The sequence below is a fragment of the Lichenostomus cassidix genome, chromosome 14 (genome assembly GCF_008360975.1).
Source record: "Lichenostomus cassidix isolate B80296 chromosome 14, HeHo_3.0, whole genome shotgun sequence".
NCBI lineage: Eukaryota > Metazoa > Chordata > Aves > Passeriformes > Meliphagidae > Lichenostomus > Lichenostomus cassidix.
The window spans coordinates 1,329,530-1,350,706 of record NC_139495.1 but is presented as its reverse complement, the minus strand read 5'-3'; the positions used below and the strand labels follow the sequence as shown (position 1 = coordinate 1,350,706).

At 51.1% G+C, this 21,177-nt stretch overlaps 2 protein-coding genes across 3 annotated transcripts; one reads left to right on the top strand and one right to left on the bottom strand.

The window, feature by feature from the left end:
• The first annotated feature begins 190 nt into the window (after positions 1–190).
• On the top strand, positions 191–8,771 carry TBL3 (transducin beta like 3). 2 transcript variants are annotated; one of them, XM_085074336.1, is made up of 22 exons: positions 191–294; positions 534–585; positions 665–760; positions 990–1,037; positions 1,398–1,539; positions 1,707–1,791; positions 2,089–2,256; positions 2,665–2,740; positions 2,877–2,973; positions 3,313–3,509; positions 3,790–3,931; positions 4,281–4,339; positions 4,844–4,947; positions 5,344–5,494; positions 5,608–5,838; positions 5,998–6,068; positions 6,442–6,598; positions 6,974–7,032; positions 7,257–7,360; positions 7,556–7,627; positions 7,927–8,085; positions 8,581–8,771. In XM_085074336.1, exons 1-22 carry the CDS (start codon positions 248–250, stop codon positions 8,691–8,693), a joined length of 2,430 nt encoding a protein of 809 aa, XP_084930462.1. In that variant the 5' UTR covers positions 191–247; the 3' UTR covers positions 8,694–8,771. The 2 variants fall into 2 exon arrangements, with proteins under 2 accessions (XP_084930462.1, XP_084930463.1); XM_085074337.1 differs by lacking the exons at positions 191–294; positions 534–585; positions 665–760; positions 1,398–1,539.
• A 331-nt stretch (positions 8,772–9,102) lies between these two features.
• Positions 9,103–19,277, bottom strand: NOXO1 (NADPH oxidase organizer 1). The gene is made up of 9 exons (XM_085074338.1): positions 19,231–19,277; positions 13,471–13,568; positions 12,999–13,079; positions 12,818–12,881; positions 12,156–12,336; positions 11,742–11,923; positions 11,464–11,577; positions 10,882–10,999; positions 9,103–10,668 (listed from the first exon to the last, which is right to left on the bottom strand). The coding sequence occupies exons 2-9, from the start codon at positions 13,534–13,536 to the stop codon at positions 10,008–10,010; spliced, it is 1,467 nt and encodes a 488-aa protein (XP_084930464.1). The 5' UTR covers positions 13,537–13,568; positions 19,231–19,277; the 3' UTR covers positions 9,103–10,007.
• Between the last annotated feature and the right edge of the window lie 1,900 nt (positions 19,278–21,177).

The window sequence follows — 21,177 nt, the reverse complement described above, 5'->3', positions numbered from 1 at the left end:
CTTTGTTAAAAATCCTGCTTTACGGGTCGGACCGGGGAGGTCGCTTCCTTGGGGCGGGGAGGGAGTGTTTGCTGGAGGCTGCTCTGGATGGCTGGGGAGATGCGCGCCGGGAGCCGCTCGGGTTTGCACGGGGAATCGGGAGTTTATCCGGTTATCCCGGAGCTCCGCTTGCCGCGCCCGGTGTGAGGTCACTGGCGGCGCCGGAAGGGTTTCCTGCGGTGCGGCCGGAAGCACGTGGGCCGCGGCCATGGCGGACAGTGAGCCTGCCAACACCGCCGTGCGCTTCAAGAGCAAGTGAGGCACCGGGATGGGGCTGCGAGGGCCAGGGAGGGACCGGGATGGGACTGCGAGGGCCAGGGAGGGACCGGGATGGGGCTGCGAGGGACCGGGCCGGGGCTGCGAGGGCGAGGGAGGGACCAGGATAGGGCTGCGAGGGCGACTGAGGCACCGGCAGAACCGGGCTGCACGGCCGAAGCCCCGCGCCGCCGCCCTGCTCTGCTTTAACGGCGCCGCTCCGTTTCTTTCCCTTCCAGCTACGCCGCGACGCGGAAGATCGAGCCGTTCTACAAGGGAGGGCGAATCCAGGTAATCCCGGTCCTGCAGAGCTTGGGAATGTCGCGTCTCCCGGCTCTTCACATTCCTATTCCCTATCTCTTTTCTCCAGATAAGCCGCGATGGGAAGTTCATGTTCTGCCCCTGCGGGAGCAAAGTCAACGTCATCGATGTGGAGACGGGAGCTCTCCTGCACAGCCTGCAGCAGGTGATGGCGATCAGCCTCTCCGGGGGTTTTCCGAGGCTCCCGGGGGGTTTTCCCCCTGTTGATATAAAGCTCCCAGGAGTGAGGAGTGCAGAGAGGGGGGGAGAGGTCCCAAACACAGCCGGGTGGGTTTTGGGTGGTCCCTGAGCTGTGCAGAGCCATGCAGAGAAGGGAGCTCTGAGATCTCTCCAGCTATGGTTTAACTGTGGGATTTTCCCTTCTGTTTTCCCAGGAGGAGGAAGAGGATGTCACTGCCTTCGTGCTGAGCCCTGATGACGAGGTGGGTTTGTGCTGAGCCAGCAGCAGCCTGGGACAGGCACTGAGGGAGCCTGGGGACAATGCTCCAGGGACAGGGGGGATTTTGGGGTGTCCTGTGCCGGGCTAGGGGTTGGAATCCATGATCCTCGTGGGATATTTCTGATCCAGCCTGGGACATTCCATGCCCTCTGTGCTTCCAGAGATCCCCACAGCTCCTTCTCAGGCCCTTCCCTCTGCTCTGACCAGCCTTGCCGAGAGGCTGAGCTCCAGCAGTGACAGCTCTGTGCTGTGTGTGGGACTGACAGAACTCCACCCCACACCCCTGAATTTGTGACTGACAGTGTTTCCCCTGCCCCCGGGTGACTAACGGTGTTGTCCCCAGGCGCTGGTGACAGGCAGCCGGGCGCTGCTGCTGCGGCAGTGGCGCTGGAGGGAGGCCAGCTGTGCGCGCAGCTGGCGAGCCGTGCACACCGCGCCCGTGGCCACCATGGCCTTCGACCCCACGGCCACCCTGCTGGCCACAGGTACGAGCCACCAGTGTCACTGCAGGGATCTCCTGCACCATGGCAGAGACTGCTGAGTGCAGCATCAGGAGAGGCTCAGTGCCCCAGGGCTGGGTGCAGTTTGGGGATGTGTGGGACTTCCCACTCTCTCCTGCAGAGTTGATTGCCAGCTGTCCTTGTTTCCCCAGGTGGCTGTGACAGCACCATAAAGATCTGGGATATGGTCAGACACTACTGCACACACAACCTGAAAGGATCCTCTGGAGTGGTACAGTAAGGAGGAGTTGTGTTTGGCAGTCCCTGGCTGTGGTGGGATGCTGGGATTGATGTGGAATTCTTGAGTCAGTGGAGTGGGAAGGTCCATTCCAAGCAGGTTTTTCCTGGTTTTTGAGAGCGGGACTATGGCTGGTTTTGCCCAGAGAGGAACCAGTGTGGTCAAAAATTTCCGTGGAATCACAGAGTCCTTGGGCAGGGACAGCTCCAAGCCCATCCAACCCATCCTGCTGTGCAATGTGCTTTATTTAACTGTTGGGTAATTTATTCCTGTCCTGTCCCTCTCCCCCTGCCCAGCCTGGTCGAGTTCCACCCAGACATCTCCCGCCTGCAGCTCTTCTCCTCCTCCATCGACTACAAGATCCGCATTTGGGACCTGAACTCCAGCAGGTGTGTGGCAGTGCTGGATGGACACTTCAGCGCTGTCACCTCGCTGGCCTTTGCAGATGGGAACACCCTCCTGAGGTACCTCCTGGCAGGGCTTTGAGCTCATCCCACTCACCTCCTGCAGGACTGGGGGGTTCTGGAAGGTCTGGTGGGTTCTGCTCTGAAGGGAAGAGCTCTTACAAGTACTCAGGGGCTGACAGCACCTCTGCATTGGGAGCATGGAATGGTTTGGGTTGGAAGGGACCTTAAAGCCCATCCAGTGCCACCCCTGCCCTGGGCAGGGACACCTTCCACTTCCCCAGATTGCTCCAAGCCCTGTCCCAACCTGGCACATATTTCTGGGAATATCCCGTGCTGGCACAGGGAATGCTGCTGCTCTCCCTCCCTTTGCTTCTCCAGAGAGGTGTGGAACTCCCCCAGTGCCAAATTTGCACCCAGACTGGAGCTGAATGGATTTAGCACTGAAACTGAGCTTTTCCTTTGCAGCTCTGGCCGTGATAAGATCTGCATGGTTTGGGACCTGGAGACCAGGCAGAGCAAACGAACTGTCCCTGTCTATGAGGTGAAACTGCTTTTTCTTTCTTCAAGGTCCTCTAGGCCATGGTCTCCCTCTTTAGGGTCTGTATGTTGTGAATTCAGGTTTCTCTGCCTCCCCAGGGGTTTTCAGCTCTGGTTCTGTGCCTCTCTGACTCTTGCAGACGGTGGAAGCTGCTGTGTTGCTGCCTGAAGAGGGAGATTTCTCTCAGCTGGGTGTGAAGAAACAAGGGCTGCACTTTGTCACAGCTGGCAGCAAAGGTGTGTGTCACTGCCACGTTTGGAGCCTGAAGGGTGGCACTTCAGTCACTCCTCTGCTGCCATTCCTGGGATGTGTGTTCTCCACGTGGCAGAATCCCTGGGCTGGATAGGAGTGGGTGAGCAGGATGAGGCAGGCACACTGATCCATTTAATACTCAAATACATTGATTTTCAAACTCTGAACTTTGATTTGCACTGAAGAAGCAAAACTTCAAGGCTTTCCCTGCCACTGCTGCTGGATCCCTGCCCAGGCCTGCCTCGGAGCAGTGTGGGATGATACTCCTTGGACACCCACTGTGTACAGCAGTGGCTCTGCCATGATTTCTGCTGGTTTTCCAGGCATCCTGAGGGTGTGGGAGGTGGCCACAGCCGCCTGTGTGCACAGCCAGCCCGTTCCCTTCGCGCCGCAGGAGGAGCCGAGCGAGCGCAGCCTGTCCCAGTGCCAGCTGCTTCCTGCCAGGAGTGAGATCCTCACCGTGTCTGTGGAGCACCACATCCTCTTCTATGATGCTCAAACCCTTCAGCTCAGGAAGCAGGTGACAACCCCCAGCCTGCTTTGCCCTTTCTCCTCGCTCCAGGATCAGCTTTGCTTCTGGCAGAGTTTTCTCCTTGGCTCCAGCCTGGTCTGGAGTTGTTCTGTCAGGGAATGCACTGGTTTAGGGGAGTGTTGCTCAGAGAGCAACACAGGAATGAGACAGCAGAACAGGCCTAGCCAGAAATCCCTCCTGTGTGTAGAAATTACACACAGAATTAAATGACAAGCAGCCATTCCCACCTTGTCCTTCAGCTGCCTTTTCCCTGTTGTTTCCCTTGCAGCTCGCAGGATACAACGAGGAGGTTCTGGATGTGAAGTTCCTGGGCCCTGGTGACTCTCACATTGTAGTGGCCACCAACAGCCCCCAGCTGAAAGTGTTTGAGCTGGCAACCTCCCACTGCCAGATCCTGTATGGCCACACAGGTGTGTGACAGAGCTGGCTGGGGGACATGGGCAGCTCTGCCTTTATCCAGCTGCTCCTGGAGCTCTGGTGGAGAGGAGTCCTTGATTCTCTCTGCAGCAGCATCCCAGTGGGTTTGGGGGTTGTGTGGAGAAAGGATGGATCCCATTGTCACTGTCCCTGGCAGTGACAGGGACAGTGAGTTGAAACTGGAGCTGAAGGTGACAGGCTGTCCATGGGGACTGGGGGTGTCATGTCCCAGTGTCCCTGACCTGTCCCCTGCCTCATTAACTGGGCTCATTAACTCACCCCTTTCTGTTGTCCCATCTCAGTATTGCTCTGCACCCACCTGAGTTTATTTCTTCTGTTTAGAAACAATCCTGGCTTTGGATGTCTTCAGAAAAGGCTTGATGTTCGTCACCTGTGCCAAGGTGTGTCACTGTTCTCCATTTAATGAAACTCTTCATTCCTAGTGATCCTTGTGGGCAAAATTATTGTTTTTGGAACTCCAGGAAAGGGCTTTTTGTTCATACAGTTCCTGTCTGCTGCATCCCCCAAATATAAGGTTCTCCTACAATCCTTTTTTAATATTGTCACTGGGAAAATTGATTGTATTTTATTGGCCTGAAGGAGATGTTTCCTTCTCCAAACATCCTGGTCTGGTGTTGGAGTTCAGAAAAGTTGTTAGTGTGAAACTGAGGGGAGAAAAAGTGCCAAGAGCCCTGATACACCAAAAATAAAACCCTGAACAACCAGAAATAAACCTCCATGCTGGAACCCCGGAGTGGAGGCTGACGTTGTTTGTCCATATCTCTGACAAAGATAAAAGTTCAAGCTGGAAAATCAAAGACCAGTCAGGCTCAGGGATGTGACAATAACACAGGGAACTGATGACTTCCCAGCAAACTGCAGCATTCTCTGTCCTCTCCCCCCAGGACAGGAGCATCCGGCTGTGGCGGATGGGCAGGGCTGGCAGGGTGACCTGTGTGGCACAAGGACTCGGCCATGCCCACGGTGTGGGTGCTGTTGCCTGCTCCAGGTAAGCCAGGAGGCACTGCAGGGAGTGAGGGGAAATGTCCTGGTGTTTGCTGCTTCCCTGCCAGCTGTGCTGCTTCTCATCCCTGCTCCCAGCTTCTCGTGGTGGCTGAGTGTGAGGGGATTAGGGAATGGGTTGGGTTGGATGGCCTTGAAGATCATCCAGTGCCACCCCTTGCCATGGCAGGGACACCTTCCACTGTCCCAGGCTGCTCCAAGCCCTGTCCAGCCTGGCCTTGGACACTGCCAGGGGTGGGGAGTCACTCTGAAATGAAGGAGCTTGAAAAGCCAGGGAAACACAGTTCCACATGCCAGCAGTGGCTGAGCGTGTGGAGATCCCAGTCAGGGAGGAGAAACCCCTGGTTTGTTTCCCTGCACTGGATGGTTTCATTCCTTCCAGGCTGAAGGAAAGCTTTGTGGTGACCAGCAGCCAGGACTGCACCATCAAGATCTGGAACATCCCAGAATCTCTCACTTCCAAAGCTAAAGCAGCTTTGATCTCCAGTCCAGAGTCCCTCCACGCCAGAGTGACTGAGAGGGGCCATGACAAGGTACAGCTCCACCTCACCTAGTGCTTCAGCCTCTCTCCTGGGCTGCAGCCTCCTTGTCCCACAGCCAGAGCCAAGCCCTGACCCTCTTTCTCCTCCTCTTGTGGCTTCCCCAGGACATCAACAGCGTGGCAGTGTCACCCAATGACAAGCTGCTGGCCACAGGCTCCCAGGACCGGCTGGCCAAGCTCTGGTCCTGCTCTGACTGCTCCCTGCTGGGGGTTTTCTCGGGGCACAAACGTGGGGTGTGGTGTGTGCAGTTCTCCCCCGTGGATCAGGTCTTGGCCACCTCCTCAGCTGATGGGACCTTGAAGCTTTGGGGACTTCGGGACTTCAGCTGTCTGAAGGTGATGAGAGCTTTATCCTCGCTCTGGGCAAAGCCTTGGGGTTTGCTAAGGATCCTTCAAAACCTTGGAACTTTCTTTGGAGTAAATAGGATCCTTTTGGATCTCTCCAAAGGCCTGGCAGTGGCTCTGGCACTGCTGAGCTTCCTTTCTGTTTTCCAGACCTTCGAAGGCCACGATGCCTCAGTGCTGAAGATCATCTTTGTGAGCCGAGGGGCTCAGCTGCTCAGCAGGTTTGTGCTGCCCAGGGATCTGGGGAGATTGCAGAATTCAGGGAATATCTGAGCTGATCATCAGCACCAAGAGGGAACAGCCTTGTGCCCATAGAATCTTTGGAAAGGCTGATAGGAAGATGCTGTGTTTAGGCCAAGCTTTCTGTAGAGGTTGTTTTAATCTTCTCCAGTTATTCCATGGATTCCCTGGCATTGCTGGGTTGGGACAAACACAACTGACAGAGCTCAGGGTGCATCTCACCCTCCACATTTTTGGTTAACTCTGCTCCTGTTTGGAAGGAATTGGAATGGGACAAGTTCACCTTGATATTGGAGGTGGGACAGAGCAAGAGTGGATCTGTCCAGTGATTCCTCTGTGTTTCTCTTCCAAAAGTGGATCTGATGGCCTCTTAAAGCTCTGGACAATTAAAACAAACGAGTGTGTGAAAACGTTAGATGGTCATGAAGATAAAATCTGGGGCCTCCACTCCAACAAGAAAGATGACATGGTTGTGACAGCCTCCAGTGACTCCTGCATCACCCTCTGGCAGGTACAGCACGGGGGGTCCTGGTTCCTCCCTGGGTTCATAACTGAGAAAATTGGAGAGCTCAGCATCCCAGTGGCTCATTCCTCATGCCCTCTCCTCCTTTTCTGCAGCTTGAAATTGGGTCAGCAAGGCTTCTCTTGGGGTTTGGGGTTATTTTTTGGCTATCCTGTATTTCCCTGGAGCAGCAGAGGGGCCCCAGCACCTGATCTTTGGAGGGAAATTGGGAATTGCTGGATTTAACACTTCTAATTTATTTTATCCAGAGACCTTGCTGCAGAAACTGGTCTCCTCATCACCTGATGGCTAAATCAAATTTAGCCATCCTCTGTATTAAAGCAGGATTTGATAAATTTTAACCTGTTTTTTTTTTTTTAACAGGATGTGACTGAAATTGAGGAGAAAGAAGCACAAGCTAAACAGGAGGAGCAGATTATAAAGTGAGTTGCTCCTTATGCCATAAAGAGCTGTGAAAGGCAAACTGTCCATTCCTGAAGCCATCCAGCTCCATCTGATCCCAGTGCTGGAGTGAGGGAATTGAGGCATTTATTGACAAGCACCACAGACTTCTCAACTGTTATTGCCAAATCTGCTGCTTGTTGTGTAATGTTTTTTTCCACCACCCAAAGATTGATCTCTCTCTCTCCCCTGGTTTGTTTTGCAGAGAGCAAGAGCTTTCTAACCTGCTCCATGAGAAAAGGTACCTCAAAGCCCTGGGCCTGGCAATTTCCCTGGACAGACCACACACAGTGTTGACAGTGGTCAAGGGTGAGTCCAGAACGTGCTCTGAAGGCATTTCCTGCCCTCTCTGCCTTCCACAACACCTTTTCAGGGCTACAAAGTCCAAGACAACTAGTCTGAAAGCCTCAGTTTCCCCTTTCCCATTTTCCTGAGTGACATCACCCCAGCTGTGCCAGGGTGTCCCTGTTCTCAGCCCTGGTCACTCCTCATTTCTCTCTCCAGCCATCCTGAAGGAGCCTGAGGGGAGGAAACGCCTGGAGGAGAACATCGTTCGGCTCCGCAAGGATCAGAAAGGTTTGTTTGCAGGATCAAAGTGCTGAAAGCTTTCAGCTCAGAGGTTTGTTTTGTCACCTGAAATTAGAATCTAGAATTGGATCCTGGAATGGTTTGGGCTGGAAGGGATCTTAAAGCTTTTCCAGTTTCACCCCCTGCCTTGGGCAGGGTCTCTTCCACTAGACCAGGACCTGGCCTTGGACATTACCGGGGTTGGGGAGTCTCATTTCAGGAGCTGAACCTCTCTGTGAGAGCCCAGGGATGTTTTCCAGTGTGGCCTCTCCCCTGGGCCAGCCTGGACAGCCTTCCTTCTCCCCCAGAGGCAGTGCTGGCATTCCTGGTGACGTGGAACACCAACTCCCGAAACTGCCACGAGGCTCAGGCTGTGATGGAAACCCTGCTGAAGCACGAGGCTCCAGACAGCCTCCTGCAGTTCTCGGGGATTAAATCTGCTGTGGAGTCCCTGCTGCCCTACACAGGTGAGGCACTGTGGGGGCAGCTGTGGGCTGGAGGGGCTGAGGTGGATCAGGGATTGTGGAATGGTTTGGGTTGGAAGGGACAGGTCAGCTAATCCACCCCCTGCCATGGCAGGGACACCTTCCGCTGTCCCAGGTTGCTCCAAGCCCTGTCCAGCCTGGCCTGGGACACTGCCAGGGATCCAGGGGCAGCCACAGCTTCTCTGGGAATCTGTGCCAGGGCCTCCCCACCCTCCCAGGGAACAATTCCTTCCCAATATCCCATCCCTCCCTGCCCTCTGGCAGTGGGAAGCCATTCCCTGTGTCCTGTCCCTCCATCCCTTGTCCCCAGTCCCTCTCCAGCTCTCCTGAAGCCCCTTTAGGCCTTGGAAGAAGCTCTGAGGTCTCCCTGGAGTGTTCCCTTCCCCAGGCTGGACAATCCCAGCTCTCCCAGCCTGGCTGCACAGCCTAAGCAGAGGTTCTGCAGCCTCTCTGTGACTCTCCTTCCCCTCCTTGCAGAGCGTCACTTCCAGCGGCTGAGCCGGCTGCTGCAGGCGTCCATGTTCATCGAGTTCCTGTGGCAGAACATGAGGCTGCCAGATGTGGCCCAGCAGGGCCAGGGCACTCTGTGATTCCCCTCCTGCTAGTTGTTCTTTCCAGCTGGATTTTTAGTTCCTGTATTTTATAATAAATGTTTTTTAATTTCTAAACCGAGTCCAGCATCTGATCTCCTCAGGGCTGAATGAGAGGAAAAGGTCGTTTCTTTGGTCAAGCTGGGGTTTGTGTCTTCACACCCTGAATTTGCAGACTCACAAACAGCAGTTAGTTTGGGATAAAAAGGCAGAATCCCAGCAAGCAGTTGGGCTTTGTTGGGATTTAAAGAATTTATGGAGCTGGGATCTTGCTTGGGCAAAGCAGCCTGGACCACAGCAGGGCTCTCACCTGTGCCCACCCCAAATTTAGCACCTGGGAGGGAGAGAAGCTCAATTGAATTTCCTCAAGTAGCAAGTTTTTAAAGCATAAAATACAAGCAGGCTTCAGAAATTTTACATGTATTTTATTTCAGAGACAAAAATGTATAAAATTCAAACACAAACACCTCACAAAGTTGTTTATAAAAATACTAACAGGTATTTGGGGGAATAAGTAGAATTAAAGCCATCAATGTACAGAAAAATCTTAATTTTCCTAGAACTTTTTCTAACTCAACTCTAGCAAATGAGTTTAGGATTAGAATCGTTGTGAGTTTCAGTAACTACCCAACCCACTGGAAAAAGGAATGTTTTGTCCATGACAGTGACCTCTGTCCCCAGCCCCAGGTGGGACACAAGCTGTGACAGCCCTGGTTGTGTTCCTGGGCTGCACAGGCATGGCTGGATGGAACAGGGGTGAGGTTCCTGCCCAGCAGGTTTTTTATTCTCACAACCATTCAGCAGATCCAGCCTATCCCTGTATTTCCTGGCCTCTCTCACTAACCTATAAAAAAGCCCCCAAACCAACACCAAAAGTCAAAGAGTTTAAAAAAAGATCTATAAAACAGGGGGTTCAGGCAACTGACATCACCCAGGTGTATCATCCCCTCCCTCCCCAGCCCAGTAACCAGCTCAGGGTGCCATGGGTGACTAAGTGGCTCTGGTGACACTCTGCCCTCCACAGTGGCCATGGCTGTGCCAGCTCATCCTGGTGTGGAGGATAACAGCCACGACTGAAACACTGCAGGGCAGGATCAACACCTGCCTCAGGGAGAGCTCAGGAGCTCCAAGTGACCTCCAGCTCCAGAGCTGCCAGCTCTGCACCAAGTGCCACCACTCAGTCCTCTCCCAGTCGCTCCCTGATCCCTGAGGAAGCTGCAGCAGGAATGGGGAGGTGATGGATGTTCCTTGGGATCTGAGAGTCCTTGGGAAGGGACAGTTCAAACCCTGACACTCTGGAGCTCCTGTGTGAGCTCACGGGGTCAGGGCTGGCCCCGTGTCACCTCCCTGGGGACACCAATGGCGGCCAGGGATGGGGAGGGCTGGCCGAGGAGCCGATTGCTGCACGGCACGCTTGGTGATGGTGCTGCACCTCTGCAGGATCTCCCGGGCTGAGGGACGCGCTGGCACCTTGGGGACACCCGTGGCCAGCTCAGGGTCAGTGAGGGACGAGCTGAGCTCGGCTGCAGAGGACTCCACGAAGCCAGAATCGTTCCTGTCCCTGGCACTGAGGTGTGGGGATTTGCTGCTGTGGCTGGGGGCAGGAGAGCTGCTGGCTTGCTCCACTTCGGGCAGGGATCGGGACAAGTCGGGTTTCCAGGCCAGCCGGGTGTCCCCCTCACCGCTGCTCCCCGAGCTCAGGGAGGAGCTGTCCAAATCCAGCTCTGGGGTGGAGCTGGCCCTGGGCAGAGAGCAGGATCTGCTTCTCTGAGAGCTCCCATCCTCTCCTCGGGGCCCAAAGGAAGGGCCAGGCTGCAGCCTGGGCTGAGCCACAGCCTCCCCACGGTGCTGAGGGGTGTAGAGGTTTGGGGTGGAGGTGTTGAGGCCGCAGCTCATGATGGTCTGGAGCTTGTGGTGAGGGTTCTTGTAGGGCTTCAGGCACAGGGAGGGCATGTAGCCAGTGCAGCCATTGTACCTGCGGGCAGGGATGGAAAGAACATTGAGAATGGGAGGGAGCAGAGCACTTGGGGGAGCAGGTCCGTGCCCTACACAGGCTATGAGGACAGGGAAACTGTCCCCAGCCAAGATATTCAGCTCAGGGGAGCTCCTGTGCATCCCACACGGGGAGGAACAGCAAGCAGCACCAAGCAGCCCCTGGGGAGCCAGGATTTTGGGAAAGGCTCCTCACCGGATCAGCCACCAGCCGTTGTGGGATCTCCTGAGCACCTCCACGACCACCCCATGGTTCAGAGAGAGCTCATCTGCCTTCTGAGCCTCATAGGGCTGCACCACAAAGTACAGGCTGCCTGCAGAGAGAGGGACAGGGTGGATTTACCTTGTGGAGAAAACACCCCAATCCCAGTGACAGAGCAGCCCTGCTGCAGGGCAAACTGTCCCCAAGAGTGACTGGTTTGCCCAGGGAGCCCAATCTGATCCATTCAGGTTGGATACAAGGAAGAAGTTTTTTACAGCAAGGGTGGGGAGGCCCTGGCACAGGGTGCCCAGAGAAGCTGTGGCTGCCCCTGGATCCCTGGCAGTGTCCAAGGCCAGGTTGGACAGGGCTTGGAGCAGCCTGGGATGGTGGAAGGTGTCCCTGCTTGTGGCAGTGGTGGAATAGGGTGACCTTGAAAGTGTTCCTTCCAATGCCACCCATTCCTTGGTTTCATGACCCACAGGTGGTGGCAGAGCTGACCACAAGAGTCAGAGGGGCAGGCAGGGACTCCAGCAGTGGGTAAAATGGTGGGGTTTGCAGAAGGAGGAACAGACTTACCCTCCTCATCAGAACTAAAGGCATTCTGGATGTCCTCATGGATGTCAAGCTCTTCCAGGTACGAGGCTGGAAACCAGGCTATCTGCTTATCTGCATTTTCCACCAGCCACCAGCCTACAAAGAGCAAAAATACCAGATTTTAACAGCCTAGAAGTCAAGAGATGACAATAATCCCTGGGTAGGGGACACAAGAGACAGGAGGGACATCCACTGTCCCCCCAGGCAAGGACACAAGTGCAAACACCAGCACCCCTGACACTGAATCCTCTCAAACCCACCAGTCATGTCCTTGATCAGCACTTCCACAACTTCCTTCTGAGCTACTGTGAAAGGTTTGTTCTTCGTGTCTTTGGTCTCAAAGGCCTCGAGGCAGCAGTAGCTCTGTGATGCCTGAGGGAGGGTGATGGAGAGGGGCTGGGGGTTCTCCTCCCTTTTGAACACTGATGGCATGATCACAACACTGAAAAGCAAAGTCTCACGTCAAAAACTCATGTGGAAGGTTGAGTTTTGTACTGATTTTGGTCAAATCATTTCTGCAGTAGGCTGAGAAAAGCCTTAGGGATCAGGAACAACATAAAGCTGGATTAAAGCACCCAGCTGAGCCCTGGAGCATAACTGGTGTTTCCCTTCTACCCATATCCATAATATCTCTGTTTCATGAACAAACAAAAAACACAACTCAGATTTCATACCTGTTTTCAGGGAAGGAGGGATCGAAGTCTTGAGTCTGTGCCTTGAAAAACTGATTCACCTCTTCACCCCGGGAGATTTTCACATCTGTTTTCAGCAGCTCCTGGGAATATGTTTCCAGCAGTTTCAGGATCTCCAGGCACCTGTTCAGCTTCCCACCCTTCCTGTGCTGCATAGTTATACCTTCAAAACAACAAGAGCACAGTTGGGATAGGATAGAAGTGGATTTGGATCCTTGGGAGCAGCAATTTTTGCCTGAACACAGAGCTTCCCTCTCCCACCACCCTTCCTTTGTACAGTGACAGCACAAAGTCACTGTCCCTGCTTCCCTGTCATTTTAAACAGCTCCTGGTATGATCTTTTAACATCTAAAATATCTCTTTTTTTGCCACGTAAAATTTCAAGAAGCTCTAGGCCAATGTTTGAAGTGTAACATTAATTTACCAAGTGCAATTATCCATTAAAAAAGCCTTTCTGGGTTATTTTAAGTCTGTACTAGACCCAAGCTGGTTGATGTGACCCAGTGGTGCCATGGGAGGAGCAGGAAGGAGCTCCTAGTCTGTTCCAGAGGAAGGTCAGACTCAGAGATTTCAGTCTCTGTCATGGGTTATGGCTGTCTTTGATCACTCTCGTGTTTGTTGGTCCATCAGAGATTTGTCCTTACCTTTAAACCTGGGTAAACTCCTGAGTGACCCACTCTCCGTGGGGAATTTTCTCTTCAGCTCTTTCTAAAAGCAAGGAGAAGGAGAGAACAGTGATTTCTCAGAGTCCCAACACACGGCTGAGCTCCTTCCCCCTCCCCAGGATGCGAATCCTGGAATTCCAGGAATTGAAAATTCACTTACATGGAATTTCTTGAAGTCTTCAAATGTCCTGTAGATGAGAATGTTGTTCTGATCTGACCAAGACACAAATATCATGTAGTTCTGGGAAAAAAGAAAAGCAGTTTAATCACAATGCACAAGTTTGGGTGCTTTCAGGCAATCAGCATTTGCTGTGGTTTAGTTGAGGCTTTTAATGTCACATTAAAAAATTAAATTAAGCATTAAACCTACAAAAATATTTCCTTCACTTCAGAGCCACAAATGGATAACCATTGCTGAAGCCAGGAGAATTTTGTGGCATTGTAGCAGAAAGAGAGCACAATCCAAGATATTAAACCCATTAAAAAAAGCAAGTCCCATTGTCCTAGATCCCAACACTGTGGGGAATGAGCAAACACACCCCTGGAAGAGTAACTCCTCCAGTTTCCCAATTTGTGAATCATATTTAAGGAGGAAAACAAAGCCCCAAAAAAAGGAGTAAAAATTCCAGTACCTTCTGTTTTCTGCACTGCATGAAGCCAACAGCCTTCACATCCACGGGGTACCTGCTGCAGCTCATCTTGCCCACGGCTGCTCCTCCTTCGCAGGGAGCTGGAGGGATGTGCGAGGGAATTATGTGAGCTGGAGGGATGAGAGCTGGATGGAGCAGAACTGGGGCTGCAGCCCCGACTGCCGAGCTTAAATACCCTGGAGCAGGAGGCAGGGCAGAGGTGTTCCCGAGCTTCCTCCTCCGCCCAGCCGCCGGGCAGAAATTCCGTAATTTTGCAAACTACCGCGTGCCTTTTACCTTTCCCCCTGCATTTAACATGCAAATGCCGCCGGGTGCAGGCGGGACATAGCTCAGGGAGCAGGGGAGGAGAAACACCTTCTTTTATCACATCTTTACGAAGCAGTGCCGGGAAGGGAGCCGGGGCTGTTTGCCAGCAGGTCACTGGCACAGCAGCACCTGCCCCGAGATATTTCCGGGGCCACACGTGAGGTTTTTATGGCTCTGTTGCACGGACAGTTACGTGCAGCTCGGGCTGAGCTCACTCTGAATCCCAAACCTGATTTAGAACATGGGTTGTTGGAAAACACGGAGCAGGCATCACTGAACATGAGTCATATTTGTTGTGAATCTTTTTCCTGCCTTGTGCCACCTGCTGAGGTACTTTAAATAGATTTCAGATGTTTTTTTATCATTATTTCCACGGAGATGCCGATCTTATCAGCAGACACATCCCCAACAGAACGGAGTTTTGAGGATTCCATTCCTCAAAAATGACTGAAAACTCCTCAGGTGTAAATATGTGGTGGAGATTCAGCTCTGAGTGCTCCGTGCTCAGTTCTGCATCCAGCCAGGTGTCCTCCAGGGCAGCCAGCAGCTCTTCCCAAGGAGCAGCTCCAGTGCCCAGAGACACAGCAAGAGAGGTAATTCCAGCCTTGCACAGCCTGTCCTCTCCCTGAACCTCAGGGCTGATGGGCACCATGTGATCAAACCGCCTCTGCTTTGATAAAACCTCAATTCAACCATTATGACCATAATTATCTTTATCATTATCATTACTGGAGCCCAAACCGAGAGGCTCAGCCGTGCCTCCCTTTCATTTCCCAGCTACACCTGGTGCCTCAAACCCTCAGAAACGGCTGCAAGGGATATTTCATCTACCAAAAAAAATAAATAAATCCTGAACTGGAACAGGGAGCCAAGCCAGATTCCTTCTGGATGGCCAGAAAATACAGTCAGGAGGGTCTTGGTTTGTGTTCCATGAGCGCAGGAGGCTGTCCCACAGCAGGGTGGCAGTTTCTGGGGACAAAGGAAGCGGGTTTATTGCAGTTGGATTTATTGATTCCTGCTGTCCTACATTAAAAATGGAAAGTTATCCAGAGTACACTTTGGCTTGGTGTGGATTCTGGGGGGAAAATCCCTCCAACGGCATCTCCAGGGCATTTCCTGGCTCAGGAAGCCACACAGGAGCTGCTCTGTGGAAAAGGGAGGTGAAGGAGCTCCTTGCTCTCCACAGCCCTGGAATCAGACCCTCCATCCCTCTGTTCACAAAGCATGAGCTGGTAAATCTCCCCAGATCAAAGAGTGAGGATTTTATGGAGTGAGAGGAAATCTCTTCATCCAGCAAATTTATTTAGAAAGTCCCAGTCTCCAAGGTGCCAAAACCCTTTGCTGACTCCATTCCACAAACCTGCACTCCTTGGCTTTTAGCAGCCAAGCCAGGGCCAAGCTCACCCTCACATGGCTTTTTTAAGTGGCTTTTGGAAATATTTGGGACCAAGACTCCCAATGAAGCACCTTGGCTTGGTTTCCTGTCTCAGAGCAAACACAAACCACAATGTATTTCCATGAGTGTAAAGGTTTAAACATGTTTATCCTGACTGGAAAAGCTAAAGACAAGGAAAGCCTTGGAGGAGCTGCAGGAGGAGGAGACCACCTTGATCTGAGGATGCCATGAAAACCAGAAGAGTAGGAAACAGCCTGGGTTAAAAGTTTTGCTGTATTTCACTGTTCTAAGGGAATTCAAGCAGAAAGGAGGGTGTGGAAAACATCTAATGGAATGTTACAACAGGAAGGTGAAGCTACACAAGGGTTTGCAAGTCACCTGAGGCAGAAGGATCAGCCATGCAGTCTGGAGAGCTGATCTTCCAGAAAAAGATTGGATTGACAAGAGTGTTGTATAAAACCAAACATGAGCAAAACCACTCAAAACTCAAGAATTAATTATTGAGAAAACATTTGGTAGAAGCAAAGGTCACCATGACACAGAACTGAGGTGCAGGGAGGGATGGGAAAAGCCTGGAAGTTCTCCGAGACACCAACACCTCTGGAATCACCCGGAAGGCTCAGTTCCAGCTCTGCAGCTGTCACAGCAGTATCAGTGCCTGCCAGTGTGATGTCACGAAACTGCCTTCTCCAGAATGACCTCATGACTCACGTCACGTCTGCAGTGACACCAACAGCCAGACCAAAAGGACAGCCTTGGATGGGAAAAAGTGCTCCTCAAACCTCCTTGGCAACACCCAGCCAGGCCAGGGCCACTCCTGTCAGGAAGGATGGATAACTGACCAGAAGAAGCCATTAATTCCACTTCTCTGCTGGATGCGTTTGAACTCACTCATCAAAAAAACAAGACAAATGTTTTTCTGCCACTATCAACTTTACTCCTGACTGCCTCCATGTCATCCTGCCATAAATCAGTGCCTCCTCATGGCTAATTATTAATGGCAGGTAGGAGGGGTCTGCCCAGAAGAAGTGAGACTCAGCAAGGATTGCTCTTTCATCATCGATATTTATTGACACAGTTTTGAGGGCAGCGGTTAATTTTGCTTTCATTGTTTTACAAGGTACCAAAGAGATCATAAATTAACGGGTGATATGTAGGAGGACACTGCCCAGCTTTGCCAAGATGCAGGAAAGCTGGGATTTTGTCCATATTAATTCCCATAATTTTGCAGTCTGCTCCAAGAGAGCCTCACACACCCCACCAAGGTGGAGCTCTGCTGCTCGAGGAGCCTCAGTCCAGCCATAAACAGCTGCTCTGGGGGCAAAAACATGTTTGTGTCACGGCAGGTGATTAAGTTATTGTCACAGGGAGTCACAGCACACTGCCTGCCCAGATTGCCCACGGCTGGGAAGACAAAGGAGGTCATCCAGAGACTCCAGGAAGGCCCACAGTCACCAGGGCTGTCCCATCAGCTATCTCCATCCCAAGATCAGCTTCCCTTCCATGACAAATCAACACTGAGGCTCTGCTCTTCTTTTCATCTCAGTGTGGATCAGGAGTAACTTAAGCAGAACTAGAGTCTGAGCACACAGATGCCTGGGGGCAGCCAAAGGCTCCTCCAGAGCCATTTTCCACATCTGACAAGCAACAGCCTCATCCCAAATGCTTGGGGAGGAGGAGCCATGCTATGAACATCCTTTCTCCCACACAGAAGTCGTGTCTGGGCTGGTGAGTGACCTGTGCCCCTCACGGCTGACGATGTGGCAACTCTACATCAAGGATTTCTCCTTCTATGCCCAGCACAGGAAAGGCAAAGAGAGGAAAAGTCCTCAAACCACCCTCAGGACACTGCAGCTGCAAGGGAGAAATACGGAAAGCACAGCCAAGAGGGCCTGGAACAAAGCTGGTAGAAAAGCTTCATCTTTCCCTCACTCACCTTCATGATCAAAACCTGCCCTTTACTGCTCTTGAAGGTCACCTGTGATGACACATGACCTATCAGCACCTTTAATGAAAAGCCCAGATGCTAAAAGCCGATTTTGAAAGTACAAAGAGGTTTTAGACTTTTAATAAATAGAGAATCAGACCTTTATTTAAGAAGAATAATGAAAACCCAGACACTGGAGTTGACAAAAGTCTCCTTCACCTCATGAACAAAGGAAGCAGTTGAACTTTCACACAGGCTGGGATGAGAGATTTTGCAGTAACTAATCCAGAAGAAAGAATTTAATTTCATCCTAATTTCAGCAGCTGCTGCAGGCACTGAAGCATTTTTCTGTGGCAGACCCAACTCAGCAACCCTTTGAGCCCAGGCAGCAGCTCAGTCCTTTCCCACTCCATCACGGGAGCTTCCCAAGGTGCAAATCCCTCTTCAGAGCTGGGGATCACTCACTCCTCACAAGCAGCTTTATTTCAGGATACAAAATCAGCATCACATCAAACTCCCTCAAACCTCACTCCAGAGGGGTCGTTTTCTTTGCAAATCCCTTGGGATGCCCCACCCAGCCCAGGGAGTTCTGCTCGTCACAGGCGGTTTGCTCGCTGCCTGGGCTCGTGTTTACCAAGTGCTTGCTGCAATCGTTTCATAGCTGTTTTGTAAAAGTGACATGTTATCCTAAGGTTATGCAGAGGACAAAAGTGTCATTCAAGAAGGAATCTTCCAGAAAGAGTGAGGATGTAATTTAAGCTGCTGCAAGAGGTTTCCTGAATCATTTTCTACAGAATAAAGCGGTGTTTGATGCGTGCATGGTATGGACGTGCTGGGACCCAGGAGTGGAATGTGAAGGGAGAAGAAAGGCAGGATTGAGTTTCCAAGGGGGTTTGAGTCTCTGCAGTGCACAGCCTGCCCTACACATGCCCAAATCCACTGGGGGGAAATCCCAGCAACACCAGCACAGCCAATGGCAAGCGCAGCAAGCGCCAGGGAACATGAAGAAATAGTGTTTTCACTTGGGGAAAACCTGTTCTTACTTCATGCTAAATATAGACAATTGATCAGAGACAAGACCGTTGTGTTCCTTGCAGGTTAGTCACAGATGCTCATCATCCCACTCTTTCCTCATACCCCAGGGCCATGGAGGAGCAGAGTATGCAAAGTGCCTTATCTCTCCTGGGGATTCCACCAGCACCAGGAGCTCTAGGTAAAAGTTCACCCGTATTTCAAAGTGAAGACAGCAATTTATGTTTCTTGCCCCATTCAGGAACCAGGGAAAACAATATACAATCTTCACTCAAAAGCCTGGTAGGAGAAGAGTAATGTGAAAGGAATTGTTCTTTTATTAATGTTTCATTCTTAATGAGTCAAAACACTGTCTTAGCAGTGTTACCTGAGGAAAACCTCTTCCGCTGAAGGAGAAATCCTGACTTTCTTTGAGCTCCTTGTGCAAAAAAGGAATCACCCCAAATCAGGAGGCACTCTCCTTTTGCAAAGCCAAGAGGAACAGCAGCTGCTCACTGAAGATTTTGTCCTTCATTTTTCAAGAACACGAAAGGAACCCCCAGTTTTGCTGTATTTATGCTCAGAAGGCATTAACTGATTCCAGGGATGCTCAGAGCAGGTCTGGGAAGGAGGAGACAGACTGGAAAACGACTCAAGCATCTCATGGATTGTCATTGTAATTAGCAACAGGATCCACAAATAAAATTGGCACCGACTTTAAAAGAAAAAACTCAGTGTCTGGTGTAAATGCCCAGATTTGAGCAGGGCGGTGCCTCGTGCTCATTCTTACACGTCAGGCTGATCTGAACACATTTCAACAGTTCTGGATGGATCTGAACCGAAATCAACATCCCACCCATACCCCAGCAGGGGAATCTGCCTTCCTGATATCTGAGGAATAAATCCATACTTTTGGGAAATTTTGCAGGTGATGTAGTTCTTGTACGCAAGCAGAGAGGATCAATGTGATTAATGTACCTGGAAATAAACGTCTTTTTTTGTTGCTGTTGCTATTTCCTAGTTGGCTGTAATTTCTCAAACAGCTCTGACTAATTCCTGGTGCTGGCTCGTCACTGGTTGGACTTTGGGCTCACATTCTTACCTGTAAACACAAGACAGCTTCCTGCTCTGTTCCCCTGCAGAGGGATTCAGCTGGAACTACCTACAAAACCATCACTAAAACACTTGGTGAGGATCCTGAGAGGCACTGGGTCAAGATTCCCCCCCAAAAAAATCATAGAATCAGGAATTCTTTGGGTTGGGGGAACTTTAAAGCTCATCCAGTGCCACCCTCTGCCATGGGAGGGACACCTTCCACTGTCCCAGGTTGCTCCAAGCTCTGTCCAACCTGGACTTGGACACTGCCATGGATCCAGGGGCAGCCACAGCTTCTCTGGGAATTCCATCTCAGCCTCTCCCCACCCTCACACGGAAGGATTTCTCCCTAAACTCTAATCAGTGTGAGGAGTTTGTTTGCTAACAGGCTCCACCACACTCCAGCTCCTAAATCAGCGCTGGGAGCAGAGCGTTGCGTGGGTCAGGGCTGGCCAAAGGGGAGCAGGAGGGAATATTCCCTTGTCCTTCCTCAGCTCTGCACCTCATTCCTTCCTGTGGATGGAACTAATTTGGCTCTGCACTTGGATTCATTTAGAGACAGTAGAGTGAATTTCCTCGCTCTGATTTGAATTTGAGCATCTCTCCATTTTTTTTTCCCTTTGAAATCTAAGCAGATGCAAGACCTGAGGGCAAGTGGAGAAAATTGGGAGGAACTTTTCCTAGAGAGCCAGGTCTGCTCCTACAGCTGAGCAGGAAAGGGGCAAGGGGAGCAACATGGAGCACAAATTTGTGTAACCAACAGCCTCCTTCCACACTATGAGCTTTTTCCATTTCAATAAAAATGCTTGTATTTTAACTGACTCCATAAATTAAATCTCTCTCAAGGAAGCAAAGTCTGCTAACTGCCAGACCATGAGATTGCTGTGACTTGGAAACATCTCTGCAACTATTTAATTGCTTGAAGACCAAACAATAAAGCACCAGAGGAAATTCCCTGGGTATCTCACTCTGTTTTTTCCTGATTTCATAAAAATGAATGACGAATGAGCATCAATTAAAACATTTATTGGTGGGCAATGAAAACAGACATTAAAATGTCGCCATCCCTACTTGATTCTCTCCTTTGTGTGTGAAATTTATCTTTATAGTTGTCTACAATGTTAGACAAAGACATTCCAGTAGTTCCTGGAAAGTTCATGTGTCTTCTCCCTTCCTCGTGAAAATCAGCAAAGAAATATTCCCACGAAATTGCAAATAAATAAAAATAAAGGAGAGACCCCAAGATGGAGATCCAGACTGTCAGCTCAGCCATTTCCACATGAAACACACCGAGTGTTTAAATACTTTTGAGGGCAAGTCTTTGAGGTATTTCTCTAAACTGATGCTTTTTCTAATACACATCTTACACCACACTGTGTTAAATAAATCACACCCACATTTATTTATTTATTTATAAGGTGGTATTTTGGTCCACCTCCATCCTGGAGGATTTGGTGCATTAAACTTGCTTGCATTAAACAAATTAATCGTATTTTCCACTTGACCTACAGGTGATGAACAGGAGAAAAGCTGAAGTGGATACAAAATTCACATTGTTCACTTAGGAGACTAATCTCGCGGCTCCCAAACATTTAACAGCATAACAGAATCAAGCCAAAAAGAAGGACTAGGGCAAGCCTGCGCTGCTCTCCTAATTTTCACCCTCTGACTCGCATGAAGAATTTTGTAATTCCACAGCTAATTAACCTTTCTAAGGCCACAGGTAATTAACCTTTCCATCCCCTCACTGAGGGAATCCCCGAGGCTGAGCGCAGCCCCCTCACACCGAGGGGCGAAACGAAGCGAAAAGAGAACAAACACAGGCGTGAAGGAACTCCCTCTCCGTTCTCGTCACGTACAACAGCTAAACACACAGTTTGCTGCCGTATTTTTGTGAAAAAGCACCAGGAACGGCACTTGGCTGCGCGCCGACCGCGCTCCCCTCAGAGCGCCC

Coding starts and splice junctions, on each gene's coding strand:
- TBL3 (XM_085074336.1), top strand. CDS start 248: ATGGCGGACAGTGAGCCTGCCAACACCGCCGTGCGCTTCAAGAGCAA. Junction 586..664: donor ACAAGGGAGGGCGAATCCAG/GTAATCCCGGTC, acceptor TCTTTTCTCCAG/ATAAGCCGCGATGGGAAGTT. Junction 7,361..7,555: donor AGTGTTGACAGTGGTCAAGG/GTGAGTCCAGAA, acceptor TTCTCTCTCCAG/CCATCCTGAAGGAGCCTGAG.
- NOXO1 (XM_085074338.1), bottom strand. CDS start 13,536: ATGAGCTGCAGCAGGTACCCCGTGGATGTGAAGGCTGTTGGCTTCATG. Junction 12,337..12,817: donor GAGTTTACCCAGGTTTAAAG/GTAAGGACAAAT, acceptor GTTGTTTTGAAG/GTATAACTATGCAGCACAGG. Junction 10,669..10,881: donor AACGGCTGGTGGCTGATCCG/GTGAGGAGCCTT, acceptor CCCTGCCCGCAG/GTACAATGGCTGCACTGGCT.